We start from the raw sequence: 14,959 nt of genomic DNA on the forward strand, positions 1-14,959 counted from the left end.
AGAAGGGCTCGAGGGACAGAAGGTGGAGTGAGCAAGGAAAGAGTAGAGGAGACAAGACTAGGGGGATAATAGGGGTTTGGGCAGCAGAGCAGGTAGAACTTGATAGACCATTGTAAGGACTTCTGTGTTTACTCTGAATGAGACAAGAACCACTGGAAGGTTTTGAGCAGAGGAGTGACATACTCTCATTTAAGATTTGAAAGGATCACTCAGTTGCTACCTTGAGAACAGACTATAGAAGAGACAAGATATGGCAAGGCCCAAAGCAGGGAGACCTGCTGTGAGGCCATTGCAGTATTCCAGGCAAAAGATGATGGTTAGAGCCTGTTTTGTTCTAAGCCTTGAACTGTCATCGTTCCTTACCCTGTGGCTCAGCATCAGGAATAGTTATCGCCCAGCTGTGAGGGCCCGTGCAGACCTTTCATGATTTCATTAACCCGAAGCCACAGTTTCCTGTTTGATGGTGGCATAGCACCTTATGCTGGGCATCAATCACCCCATACCCGTCAGTGAAAAGAATACACCACGTTTCTTTATGATTTTAAAGGTTGGATTTTATTCTTGAGCAAAGAGGTTTTTTTTTTTTTAATGAAAAAATAGACATGACAGTCAGCATCTTTTCTCTCTTCCTTGTAGAAAGCAGAGCATTGCTAGGGAATGGATTGCTTGGGCTTTAGTCTTCTGTGGGAGCTTTGGATACTCTTATTCTGATCATCAACACACAAAATGTCTCTCAAAGCTCTAGAGTCAACTTTTGATTATCTAACGAGGTGAGAGAGGGTGTGTGTGACTGAGTGAAAGCACCGTTTCAAAGCAAATAAAAACCACTTTCTGTTCGGGACTGTATTAGTTTCCTAGATCTGCTGTAACAAATTACCACAAACTGAGTGGCTTCAACAACAGAAATTTATCTCTCACAGGTCTGGTGGCTAGCAGTAAAAAGTCAAGGTGTCAGCAGGGGCATGCTCTCTGCAGGCTCCAGGACAGAATTTGTTCCATTCCTTTCTCTTACTTCTGGGGTTGCCAGCAATCCTGGGGGCCTTGGCTCGTGATGTATCATTCCAGTCGCTGCCTCTGTAGTCACGTGGCGTTCTCCCTGTGTGTCTGTGTCTCGATGTCTCTTCTCCTCTGCTTATAAGGACATCAGTCAGATTGGATTAAGGGCCTACTCTGCTCCAGTAAGGAATCCCTCAGTGGCACAAATGGTTAAGCACTCAGCTTGTAACTGAAAGGTTGGAAGATTCTACTCGACAGCAACTTGTTGGTTTTTTTGTTTGTTTGTTTTGGTTGTACTTCAGTAGGAGGAGTCCCTGGGTGGTACAATGGTTGACACACTCAGCTCCTAACCAAAAGGTTGGAGGCTCAAGTCCACCCAGAGACACTTTGGGAGAAAGGCCTGGAAATCTTCTTGTAAAAAATCAGCCATTGAAAACCCAATAGAACACAGTTCTACTCTGATACACCTGGGGTCCTCATGAGTCAGGATCAACTCAGTGCCTACTGGGTCTACTCCAGTATGACCTCATCTTAACTGATTACATCTATAATGATCCTATTTCCAAATAAGGTCACATTCTGAGATTCTGGGAAGGATATGAATTTGGGGACACCATTCAGCCCCATTCAGGTACTCTCTGCATTTCCTTGCCTCCTTCTGGAAGCACGAGCAATGTGCACTGACTGAACTTCCATTTTGCCCTTCTGCTCCATGACTGCTGCGTGGCGGAAAACGTGAATCTTCTCTACCTCTTCCCAGAACGGTGACTCCACCTCAACCGTGAGGAGGGTGAGCAGATTTGCCTCCAGGCCAGGCAGGCAGCTTGAAGTTCCCGACTGTCCTTGGCTTCTCAGCCGAGGAGCCATCTGACAGACCATCAAGCGGGCTGGCAGCAGAATGGAAAAGAGCCCTCCCACCCCCACACCCCCTACACAGGTCAGGGCCACAGTAGGCTGCTCTTGTGACTGCTTTTCAAATACATGCACAATCCCAAGGCTTTGCTTCCTTCCAGTTGGCAAACCAGCTTTCTCCTCCTTCTAAGAAAAAAGACGCGCAGCGACGTCAAATTGTGCTTCCTGGCCCTTCCCTTTACAAGGGAGCGTGAGTGAATCAGAGACATATGGGTTACATTTCCCTGGAAAGACACTCGAGTTTGAAAGCGAACTTGGCAAAGGCATTGCCGTGGGGGTGGGGCACTTTCAGCATATCCAGGGCCCTTGAGCGCTTCCCAGAGATAGTCAGCAGCACCCCACAACCTGCATCTGCTGCGGGGTCCTCAGACCTGCCCACCCCAAGCCCAGACACTGTGCTTAGCAAAAGTGACCCTCTGACTAAGGTAATTAATGTTGCTGTGAGGTACTCTAAGAAGTACCTAATTTTAAAGTGATGCCCTCCAAACAAAGTGAGCTGTAAAATGACTTTCAAACCCTCTATGTCTGCATAAAGAAGCACCCCACCAACAACACTTAACCTGGTAAACCTAAGAGTTTCTCCAGAGGCTGTGCTTAAAAAAGAAAGCTAAACAATTATGACTCGGTATAATGGCCATCCTGCCTAGTGGCATCCAAGCCTCAGAATGTACCCCTCCCTGAGAAATACATTATATACTCTCAGTTTTATATGCAGCTAGAATTATGGTAATGACTTTCCGCTCTCCTACTTGTCCTTTTATGTGTTACAAGTGCTTAAATTAAGCCATCGCTCTGCTGCAGCTTTTTTCCAGCAGCTGGGATCTTAGGGAATGATTGTTTAGGCCGCCGACTCCCTGGCCTGTGGCCTGAGAGGGGCGTGGGCAATCACCACCCATCCACATCACTCCCAGTAGGGGACTTAGCATCCCACCAGACCTCGGACAGAGGACTGTTTTGTTGATACATTTGGAGGGATGCTAGTGAGGTTCATTCCAACCAGTTTCAGTAGAAAACAGTATCCCGGTGGAGTTTCTGGGTGGTGCAGATGGTTAATGTGCTTGGCCGCTAACCTAAAAGTTGGCAGTTTAAGTCCCCCCAGCAGTGCCTCAGAAGAAAGGCCTGGTGATCTGCTTTCAAAAGATCACAGCCTTGAAAATCCTGTGAGGCACAGTTCTACTCTGGCACACATGGGGTCACCATGAGTTGGAATTGACTCAATGACAACTGGTTTGGGGAATACAGACTGCTGCTGGGAAGACTGAGAGGAGAGGGCCCAAGGGACAAGTTCGTGATAGGGCTGGCCCTCCCTCCAAGCTCTGCTCAGTCACGGCCAGATCGAGGTGGTGGGGACAGGAGGAAGCAAGCCCAGGAGTCTGCTTCTCCCTTTGAGAGTCTTTAGACATCTTCCTCTGCCCCTCAAGGAAGTAGACAGGAGAGGCCCCAAGACATGGTCTCACCTCCTGAATATGGGGAGAGATGTTATGGCCAAGGGACCAGAGCTAAGAGTCACTAGGGAAGGTTCCACTGCTGGAAAAAGGCTCAAGGGCTTAGGAAAAACAGAAACGTGGGTGGAAGCAAAAGCAGAAATGGAAATTTTTCGTTCCTGTCAACTTGGAGATTTTCATTAAAATGATCACCTCTTCCTCTCCCCTCGTGCGTGTCCTCCTAAACAGTGTATCCCAGACAGAGCTGAGTTTTCCCAGTCATTCCCAGGGTCCCTCACTGAAGACCCTGCTCTCTGTTACTGTGTGCACTGCAGTGGTCCTCTGTGGCCCACAGTTTCTTTCTGATGTGGGTTTCTGCCACAGACTCCGAACTCTCTGCTCCCTCCCTGTTGCCCTGGAGCCAGAACTGTCCCTGAGGGGTTTTCACTTTGCAAAATGATTTGGCATTTACAGATAATTTACTGAACCATTTCTTCCCATCTAGAGGAAGTCATGCTTGCTGAAGAAAACAAAAATGCTGGAACATCGGCCTTAGAAGGTAAGGAAATGCTCCGCCGCCTCACCCCATTTGCATTTGCCCCTTCTGACGCACTGGCAATCTCTCTTGATCAAAAGAGGAGAAAAAAAGTAAGAGGGGCGCCCTGGGATTTGAAATGCAAGTCTCTCTGTCATAAAATCCCTCATGCTTTAAAATGAAAGGGATTGAGTCACAGATTTAAATGCATTTTAAAGTGATGAAAATGGGATCCAAAAGTTGCTTTGTTCCAGGGTGTGTGATTGATACTGTGCAATGGAAAGACCATGGCACAGCTAGTGGTATATGAAAAGATCTCTTTTCAAAATTTGTGGGGATCATCTTGGAACCGCTTTCATTATGAGGAAGTGACATTGTTTATGAAGAGCCAGAACAAATAGATATGGAGTACTTGGTTACCTACTACGTTTTGGTAAGCTCTAGCATAGATTCTACAGTGTTTGTGTTCCAGAAGGTGCTACTAAGCACAGAGCCAGGGTTATAGAAATTGAGACCATCTACAGAAATGTAGACGGTCTCAATTTCTATAACCCTGGCTCAGGTATTTGAGACAGACGCCTGTGTCACTGGGGCTTGTACAAGGCCTCTTGCCTACAGCCTGCGAAGTCTTGACCAGAGTGACCTGGTTTTACTTGTGGCCTCTTACTGGCCATCCCCCTTCCCTGGTCTAGTGCTTCGAAGGGCGACAATCAAGAGGAGCCGGACAGAGGCCATGACCCGAGACTCCAGTGATGAACACTGCGTTGATATCTCTTCTGTGGGTGAGTGGAACCAGTTAGACCTTCTTTATCTTCTCTGAATCTCCCCTAAATAGATTCTGCTGTTGGAGAAGTGTCTCTCCTGGTTACAAGGAAGAAGAGAATGCAAAGAAACTGGAGTGTGGGGATATAACCAGGGAAGGGCATGGGAATCTAATCTAGATATCAGTTTTACAGAAAAATCTGGGCCAGGGAATGCTATTTACATGCAACATGGGGTTCAGGGCTAAGAATCCAATCCAGGTTCTTCACTTGTGGCAGACAGGTACATTTGCAGATGATCCCGTCTCTCCTGGATATGCTAATGAGAAACCACTTCGGAATATTGTTCAAAAGGCTCTGAGGGCCTGTTGCTTCTCGACCAGTGACACAGACTGGAGGACTTCAAGCCATTCGCTTAACCATAGTAGCACCCACCTACTTCCATCATGTGATATTAAGCTAGTTCCTATTGACAGCCCTTTAACATGCCTGGTGTTCAATCTCAGGCTCTCTTAGAGATTGCAGAATTTTTCTCCCTCAAAAAAGGGGAAGGTCTCACTTCATTCTTAAAAGCAGAAGAGGCTTACAGAGATCATTGCTGCTTTATGCTGCCAGTATTAGAAATATCACCAGTGAGGCAGAGTGATTCCAGTGCCTGGAGCATATTTAAAAGAAAATGCCAGGGAGAAGCCCAATCTGTTACAAACATAAACATGATCCCATTAGGACTGAAGGCACTGGGTGTTTGCCTGGTGTCCTGCTGGGGGATCTTTCAGTTTCCTAGGACCAGGAGTACCCAGAGAGGGAAAACAGGGATCTCTGACTATAGAAATGACTTAGCCCACAACATGGGGATTCGCTGCAATGTGGGGTAACCTTGCCCTGGGATGAAGCTGCCCATGTGTGATGGCTAGGTGCCCACCTCACCCCGCCCATTGCCATGGGAGGTGATCCCAGGACATATTGCAGCCTCACTCTTCCTCCTTACTTCCGCCCCTCAGGCACGCCTCTTGCCCGAGCTAGTATCAAAAGTGCAAAGGTGGATGGTGCTTCCTATTTCCGGCACAAGGAGAGGCTCCTGCGCATCTCCATTCGCCACATGGTGAAATCCCAGGTGTTCTACTGGATTGTGCTGAGCCTCGTGGCTCTCAACACCGCCTGCGTGGCCATTGTCCATCACAACCAGCCCCAGTGGCTCACCCACCTCCTCTGTAAGTGAACGGTGATGGCTGGCCCTCACCTGGCCAGCTTGATTGGAGTGTGACTGTAAGAGAACAAGGTGTCTGGCCTGGTCAGAGACTATTTGCATATCACTAGGCTTTCCCCAGCATTGACCTGACAAGGCCATTGAACGTCCTCACGTATTTGTGGGTCATGCCCCTGTTGTTGAGGACTCTTCCTCTGTGGGTGGGTGTGTTCGGTTGGGGTGTGGAGGAGCAATACCATCTGTAGAACAAATGTGTCTGCTTTTCATGCTTTCAGACTATGCAGAATTTTTGTTTCTGGGGCTCTTCCTCTTAGAGATGTCCCTGAAGATGTACGGGATGGGGCCTCGTCTTTATTTTCACTCTTCATTCAACTGCTTTGATTTTGGGGTAAGTGCTCAGAAGCCTGCCTATCCTTCTGCTCATGTTGATAGTGCCAAGGCTTTAAATAAGCGGCTGGCTCCATTCCTCAGCATGAGGCACTGAAATCAGAATTTGTAAAAGGGAAACAGATAAGATTAGCTAAAGGGACTCAAGGGTGTGTGAATCCTAGACACAGCGGGGCTTGTTTTTTTTTTAGCTCTTAAAAAAATTTTTTTTTTAGCTCTTAAAAAAATTTTTTTTTTAGCTCTTAAAAAAATTTTTTTTTTAGCTCTTAAAAAAATTTTTTTTATTTGAAGTACAACATATACACTATAGAGTGCACACTTAAGCGTATAGCTCAGTGAATTTTTACAAAGCACTTAAACCCATGTTAGAGTTTTGAACCACTTCTTATCTTGGAGGGGAGCCTGGAGGAGAAGGAAAAATGACCTGATTCCAGAAGGCAGTTGGATAAAAAAGAGAAGCTTAGATTTTTGTTTGTTTGTTTTCTAGTTCAATTTAAAACTGGGAATATTATTTAGATATACCCTCATGCAAGTGTGCTCTCTCTGTCTCTCTCACACACACACATATGCAAACATACACACACACACACTTATATTAGCAAGTCCCCACATAGAATGTTTCATACAGCTGTCTACTTTCTAAATAGCATCAATACATAAGTTCGTACATTGCTAACAGTTTTCAAGAATCTTTCACATACAGTTTTTCTCCTCTGCTTCTTACAAGAGTTCTAGACACTATGTTATGTTATCAGGAACTAGCCTTCCCACGTACACATGAGTAAATAGAGGCCATCGTGTGTAAGTTCACATAGCTAGTTAGCAGCAGAACTCAATCACAGAACTTTGGATTCACGAACCACTTCTCTTTCTGCCAAACTCCCTTTCTTTTTCTGCCAAACCTTCAGCTAAGTGCTAAAGATTTTGAGCACTTGCCAGTATACATTTTAACTTGGAACATATGGTTCTAGGTCTGGGAAACTTTCAGGCATAATATCTAGGGAAAGACCATACTTTTTCATGGCTGCTGTGAGGATTAATTTTTGTTATTTCTCCTAGCACAATGTCTGGAACATAGTAGATATTCAATAACACATAATTAAAACAAAGAATAAGTTGAATTAATTGTTATCTTTCTATAGCTCTCAGACTTTATGTAAACGTGTACTGTCACGTTGGTGTGTGTGGGACCTGAGCGACTGAAAGATTTTTAATATGTAGGTGACCGAAGCATTTTTGTTAGCACGAAATCCTAGGGACACTGAGAGAATGTGGGCCCACTCTCAGAGATTTTTGTGTTGAAGCACCGCCTGTAATTATTCAAATTGGATTCCTGGTTTTGGGGAGCACGCCTTGTTCATCTGTTTGTTCCAGGTGTTATATCGTCAGAACAGTCATGGCTGCCTCATTTGTGCAGAAGAGGTGACAGACTGTGGTGGTTTCCACCAAGGCCAGGACAGGACAGGACAGAAAACCAGTCTGCAGCATGAAGGAGCACAGTTAGGAAGGGGAGTGGGAGCAGTGGGGAGAGAGGTGACAGCGTCTCCTTTTTCTTTGGCAGCCTTCACAGATAGTATCCTTCCTGGAGGTAGGGCTGGGTGGGGAGGGAGCTTTGATGTCCATAGCCCTGTGAGGGCTGTTGCTTTTGTGCTGAATACCAGCGTGAACCTCTCCTCTCCTCCTTTGCTTCCTCCTCTCACTGTGATTGGGTCTGGCTTCTTCAGGTCACTGTTGGCAGTATCTTTGAAGTGGTCTGGGCAATCTTCAGACCTGGTACATCTTTTGGAATCAGTGTATTGCGAGCTCTCCGGCTTCTAAGAATATTTAAAATAACCAAGTAAGTGATCAGAATTGGATACCTTCCCCTCACCTTTGAGAGTAGTACCTCCCCTCTGCCTCTTGTATTTCTCTTTCCATTCCCTGTGACCCCTTACAATGACTCCCTTTCCTACCCCATCCCTACTCCATTCTTCAGCGCCTCCTCTCCTCCTAATATCAAACCAGAAAAATATCTAGGATGCCAGATCCTGTGCCGTATTTCCAAGAGACACACCATATCTCCACTTCCTACAAGTATACGCATGCAGCTTATTTTATAGCCCACCAGGCAGATGCCCAGCTGGGCTTGGGATAACTGGGTACTCAGTGTTCAGGGCTGTAACATTGTCTGGGTTTTGTAGGTATTGGGCATCCCTGCGCAATTTGGTGGTCTCCTTGATGAGTTCCATGAAGTCTATCATCAGTTTGCTCTTCCTCCTCTTCCTCTTCATCGTTGTCTTTGCTCTCCTGGGAATGCAGCTGTTTGGAGGCAGGTAAGCACTGAAGAGCTTTCCATCCAGGGAAGCTCAGAACTTAGTCTTGAGCCTGTGTGCTCCAGGATCGTTGGCTTGATCACCATGTTACCATTTTGTTTGCTCTTATGCATGGCCCGAATCTACCACTGTCAATCTGTGCAACAAATTCTGCTTTTAATCCTTTCAGACTGCACGGGGTTTTTGTTCCTGGGACTTGTCCTTTTAGAGCTATCCTGAAACATACAGCAGGGGCCTTGTAACTGAGGATCTCCCACACCCCTTCTTATTGCTGGCTCCTTCCAAAGTGCATAGTCCATCAGTAGTAATCAGTAGTACCTTCTTCATAAGTTGTATGGAATGGGAAAGTGTAGGGAAGAAGGGTATGTGGAGAAAGGAGAAATGAAGTGATGAAAACGGTAATCTTGGGAAGGAAAAACTTGGTTATGAGATTTTTATTCCATTCTTCTCTCTGAATTTCTTTTTCAGGTGTTTTTTTGTTTGTTTTTTTTCTTTTTTGGGGGTAGAGGGGGACCTAAAACCAATGAGTTTTGTAACAAACCAATGTCAAGTTCAAGATTATATAAAGGAAAATCTTTGAAACTCAGGGTATACAGAATATGTAACAGCAAAAGCGAACTGCTAGCAAGCTTCTCTGGGCTGTCACTTGTATGACATAGCTGCAGGCAACAACTGAGCAGGTGCAACCAAGCTTTTTTTTTTTTTAATATTTATTGTGTTTTAGGTGATAGTTTACACAGCAAATTAGGTTCCCATTTAACAATGTTTTTATACAAATGGTTCTGTGACTTTAGTTACAATTTTCGCAATGTGTCAGCATTCTCATTATTTCCATTCTGTTTGTTCCATTGATCTAGCTTCCCCATCCCTCCTTGCCTTCTCATCTTTTCTTTGGGGTAAATGTGGACTGCTTGGTCTTGTACAGTGGATTATTTAAGGGAGCACTTTTACTTGCGCATGATACTGTTTATTTTATAAGCCAATCTATTATTTGGCTGAAAGGTAACTTTCGGGAGCCCCAACTTAAAAGGGTATCTTAGGGTGATAGTCTTGGAGATTCCTGTAGTCTCTATTAGTACAGTAAGTCTGGCCTTCTTTTAGGAATTTGAAATTTAGTCTACATTTTTCTCCTATTCTATCCAGAACCTTCTATTGTGTCCTGGTCACAGTGGCCTATATAGTTGCTGGGCACCATCTAGTTGTTTAGGTCTCAGGCTAGAGAAGGCTGTGGTTCGTGTGGGCCATCAGTACTGTGGATTAATTGCTTCCTTGAGCCTTCGGTTTACGTCATTCTCTTTTGCACCAGACAAGAAGAGACTGATAGTTGTATTTTAGATGGCTGCTCTCAAGCTTTTAAAGACCCAAGATGCTACTCACCCAACTAAGATGAAGAACATTATCTTTATGAACTGTGTTATGGCAATTGACTGAGTTGTCCCATGAGGCTATGGTCCCGAGCCTTTTAACCTAGTAAACCAATCCCACAAGGTGTTTGGATATTCTAGAAAGTCTCCATAACTGTGCCCTCTATGTGCTTTATTATATATATGAATAGGTATGCAGCTCACACGAACATGTATATACCAAACAAAAACAAAAAACCAAACCCAGTGCTGTCGAGTCGATTCCCAACTCATAGTGACCCTATAGGACAGAGTAGAACAGCCCCATAGAGTTTCCAACGAGTGCCTGGTGGATTTGAACTGCCGACCTTTTGATTAGCAGCCGTAGCACTTAACCACTATGCCACAGGGGTTTCTCATGTGTAAGTATATATAAGTATACCTAGTATATGCACGTGCATATACTCACATATGCCTTCCTGCACACATGTAGCATACATACCTACCTGTGTAAACACAGGTATATTTTGGTTATTACTGCTGTTGTGGGAAACCCTGGTGGTGTAGTAGTTAAGTGCTATGGCTACTAATCAAAAGGTCGGCAGCTCAAATCCACCAGGCACTCCTGGGAAACTCTATGGGGCAGCTCTACTCTGTCTTATAGGGTCACTATATGTCGGAATTGATTCAACAGCAACAGGCTTGTTTTTGGTTTGCTACTATTGTTGTAAAATTGTATATGTTATAGTATAGCATTTACCAAAATTGTCTTTATTCTTGCCTACTTCTTAACGTTTACCTTCGTCAGGTTGTGCTGACTTCCCCCGTACTGGGTATTACCTTTCCCATCACCAAAAATAACAAGTGTCTACTATCTAGAAAGTGATTCCTTGTTCTTCACCCTCCCATCCCTGGTAACCATCAAAGAACATTGCTTTCTATGTGTATACCTATTCTTGACTTTTTATAAAAGTGGTCTCATACAATATTTGTCCTTTTGTGACTAACTTATTTTACCCGGCATATGTCCTTCAGCATATGTTATAATATGTTATGATTCACCGCCTCATTATTCTTTATCATTGTGTAGTATCCCATTGTATGTATGTACCACAATTTGTTTACCTGTTCATCCATTGATAGGCGCTTAGATTGTTTCCATCTTTTTGCTATTGTGCATAATGCCGCAGTGAACATGGGTGTGCGTATGTCTGTTTGTGTCACTGCTCTTATATTTCTAGGATATATATCTAGGAGTGGGATTGCTGGATTATGAGGTATCTCTATTTCTAGCTTCCTGAGGAAGTACCATACCGTTTTCCATAATGGTTGTACCATTTTACAATCCCACCAGCAGTGTATAATAGTTCCAATCTTCCCACAACCTCTGCAGCATTTATTGATTTCTGTTTTTTTGATCCTTGCCATTTTGCAGGGGTAAGATTGTATCTCATTGTGGTATCGATTTGCATCTCTCTAATGGCTAATGATTGCAAGCACCTCTTCATGTGTTTGTTAGCCTACCAGCATTTTACAATCCCACCAGCAGTGTATAATAGTTCCAATCTTCCCACAACCTCTGCAGCATTTATTGATTTCTGTTTTTTTGATCCGTGCCATTTTGCAGGGGTAAGATGGTATCTCATTGTGGTATCGATTTGCATCTCTCTAATGGCTAATGGAAACCCTGGTGCATAGTGGTTAAATGCTATGGCTGCTAATCAAAGGGTCAGCAGTTCGAATCCGCAAGGCACTCCTTGGAAACTCTGTGGGGCAGTTCTACTCTGTCCTATAGGGTCGCTATGAGTTGGAATCAACTGACGGCACTGGGTTTGGTTTGGTTTTTTTTAATGGCTAATGATTGCAAGCACCTCTTATGTGTTTGTTAGCCATATGAATGTCCTCTTTGGTGAAGTCCGTTCACGTCCTTTGCCCATTTTTTGATTGGTTTGTCTTTTCATTGTGGAGTTATTGAAGTTTTCTACATATTTTAGAGATTAGAGCCTTATCAGATATGTCATTTCCAAAGATTTTTCCCAGTCTGTAGGTTCTCTTTTTACTCTTTTGGTAAAGTCTTTTGATGAGCATAAGTATTTAACTTTAGGAGATTCTAGTTATCTAATTTATTTTCTGTGGTTCATGCATTTCTAGTTGTGTTTGATAGTCTATTTATGCAGAACATAAAGACCCCTAGTTTTGTCCCTATGTTATCTGCCAGGGACTTTACAGTTTTAGGCTTAACATTTAGGTCTTTGATCCATTTTGAGTTGGTTTTTGTGTATGGTGTGAGGTATGGATCTTGTTTCATTTTTCTGCAAATGGATATTCAGTTTTGCCAGCACCATTTGTTAAAGAGACTGTGTGTTCCTCATCTAATGGACTTTGACCCTTTGTTGAAGATCAGCTGCCCCCAAATGGATGCATTTACTTCTGGGTTCTCAGTCCTATTCAGTTGATCTATGTGTCTGTCATTGAGCCAGTACCAGGCTGTTTTGATTACTGTGGCTGTGTAGTAAGTTTTAAGATGGGGATGTGCGCGGCCTCCTGCTTTGTTCTTCTTCTTTAATGTTGCTTTACCTACTTAGGGCCTCTGTCCTTTCCACGTAAAGTTGGAGATTAGTTTTTCCATTCCATCGTAGAATGTTGTTGGGTCCAAGGCACAACAATTGGTATCCATTCACCTGGAGCAACAGAGAAGAAGTAGAATCAGGAACAGGAGGTGGATATGGAATATGTGGCTAGTCGCCTCCATGAACAACTGCCTCCTTTGCCAGGAGACCAGAAGAACTGAGTGCTGCCCTGCTACCATTACTGAACATTTTGATCAAAGAGTCCCTAGAAGAATCCTGATTAAAAGGGGAAAAATAGCAAATTTCAAATTCTCATGGACTCTAGACTTTTTGGAGCCATGGAGGGTGGATGAACCACGGAAACTATTGCCCTGAGATAATCTCTAAACTTTAAACCCAAAATATCCCCCGAGGTCTTTGTAAAACCAAACAATAGTTTAGTTTAACTATTAAAAAAGATCTGCCTTGAGCATTATGCCCTTTTTAGAACTATCTATATGGGATCAAATTGACAACAACAACTCAAAAGATTAGCTAGGAACCTTGGGGACAGTGAGTTTATGTTAATGAAGGAAGAACAACTCACAAAAGGAGAGTGAGAATTGTACAATTTGAAGCATGTAACTGTTGTCACTAAATAGCACCTGTAGAAACTGTTGAATTGCTGTTCTTATTCCCAACAACAATAAAATAAATAAAACCTAGAAAAAACAATGTTGTTGGAATTTAGATTGGGATCGCATTGTATCTAAACATCACTTGGGGCTAGTGCTGACATTTTCACAATGTTAAGTCTTCCTATCCATGAGCATATTTCTACATGTACAATTTAGTGATAATAATTACATACTTCGAATTATGTAACAATTCTCACTCTCCTTTTGTGAGTTGTTCCTCTCTCATTAACATAAACTCACTGTCCACTAAGGTTCCTAGCTAATCTTTCAAGTTGTTGTTGTCAATTTGATCCCATATAAATAATTCTAAGAAGAGCATAATGCTCAAGGCAGACCTTTTTTTTTTTACTGTTTAAGCTAAACTATTAGACCCAGGTAGTGTAGTTTTTTAGTGTAGTGGTTAAGAGCTACAACTGCTAACCAAAAGGTCGGCAGTTCAAATCCACCAGGCACTCCTTGGAAACCGAATGGGGCAGTTCTGTGCTGTCCTATAGGGTAGCCATGAATCAGAATTGACTCGACGGCAACAGGTTTGGTTTTGGTTTGGTATCCATGAGGGTGGAATATTTTTCTACTTATATGGGTCTCTTTGGTTTCTTGCTGTAGCGTTTTATAGTTTTACTTTGTAAGTCTTTTACATCCCTGGTTAGTTTTATTCCTAGGTGTTTTGCCCTTTTGGGGGGCTATTATAAAAGGTATTGTTTTCTTGATTTCCTTTTTGGAGTTCTCCTTGTTAGTGTAGAGGAACCCAACTGATTTTTGTGTGTTGACCTTGTACCCTGCCACCTTGCTGAATCCTTCTATTAGTTCCAGTAAGTTTCTTGTGGAATATCTGGGGTTTTCTCTGTATAGGATCATGTCATATGCAAATAGGGATAGTTTTACTTCTTTTTTTCCAATTTGGATACACTTAATTTCCCTTTCTTGCCTTATTGCTCCGGCTAGGACTTCCAGTGCAATATTGAGTAAGAGTGATGATAATGGGCATCCTTGTCTCATTCACATTCTCAAGGAGAATGCTTTCAATCTCTCTGAATGGAGAATAATGTTAACTGTTGGTTTTGCTTTTTCAGGTTTAACTTTAATGATGGAACTCCTTCAGCAAATTTTGACACCTTCCCTGCAGCCATCATGACTGTATTTCAGGTATGAGGCCAAATGAAGTAAAAAAATGTTATGTGGGATGTCTTAGACCACATACTACAGGCTGATGATATATTAGAGTATCAGAAGAATCCTCATTTTCCTCTCTGGGATCCTCCCGGAGAACCGAGTACCCTTCCTTGTTGAGTAATCATTCTCAAAATCATCTCTAAGAGTTCTGTAGCTCTGTTCTTACCTATAAAAAGTCCTGGTGGCACAGTGGTTAAGCACTCAGATGCTAACTGAAAGGTTGGCAGTTCAAACCTTCCAGCCGCTCCGTGGGCGAAAGATGTGGCAGTCTGCATCTGTCAAGATTTACAGCCTTAAAAGCTCTATGGGGCAGTTTTGCTCTGTCCTAAAGGATCACTCTAAGTTGGAATCTACTCCACAGCAGTGGGCTTGGTTTTTTTTGCTGCTGTTGTTGTTCTTCCCTATATTGACATTCAGTCAAAAATCACATTGATAGTTTTCTAAAATCTGGAAGCATTTTTAGGCCATGGGCATTTAATGAGGTATCTTTTCTATCTCCTAAAACTGACTTAAGACATGGGACAAAAAATCAATGGTGTCTTAAGGAAAAACACTACTTAGCCAGAATCTGAGGCTAGACCAGAACTCGGGTTTGCTGAGATGGAGCCCAGGAGGCTGTTGCCCATAATGCTGCTTTCTCAGGAACTGTAGCCTGGCAGCTC

The 14,959-nt window shown here is 43.4% G+C and overlaps 1 protein-coding gene across 1 annotated transcript in view; it reads left to right on the forward strand.

The window, feature by feature from the left end:
* The window catches only part of LOC126066847 (voltage-dependent R-type calcium channel subunit alpha-1E), a 360,842-nt gene that overhangs the window by 261,412 nt on the left and 84,471 nt on the right, over positions 1-14,959 (forward strand). The window contains exons 9-15 of the mRNA XM_049868254.1: positions 3,838-3,891; positions 4,560-4,649; positions 5,630-5,839; positions 6,111-6,223; positions 7,947-8,059; positions 8,403-8,534; positions 14,198-14,270. Of these exons, the coding sequence (XP_049724211.1) occupies positions 3,838-3,891; positions 4,560-4,649; positions 5,630-5,839; positions 6,111-6,223; positions 7,947-8,059; positions 8,403-8,534; positions 14,198-14,270 (785 nt within the window). The remainder of the gene's footprint in view (positions 1-3,837; positions 3,892-4,559; positions 4,650-5,629; positions 5,840-6,110; positions 6,224-7,946; positions 8,060-8,402; positions 8,535-14,197; positions 14,271-14,959) is intronic.

Source organism: Elephas maximus, chromosome 24 (genome assembly GCF_024166365.1).
Source record: "Elephas maximus indicus isolate mEleMax1 chromosome 24, mEleMax1 primary haplotype, whole genome shotgun sequence".
Taxonomy (NCBI): domain Eukaryota; kingdom Metazoa; phylum Chordata; class Mammalia; order Proboscidea; family Elephantidae; genus Elephas; species Elephas maximus.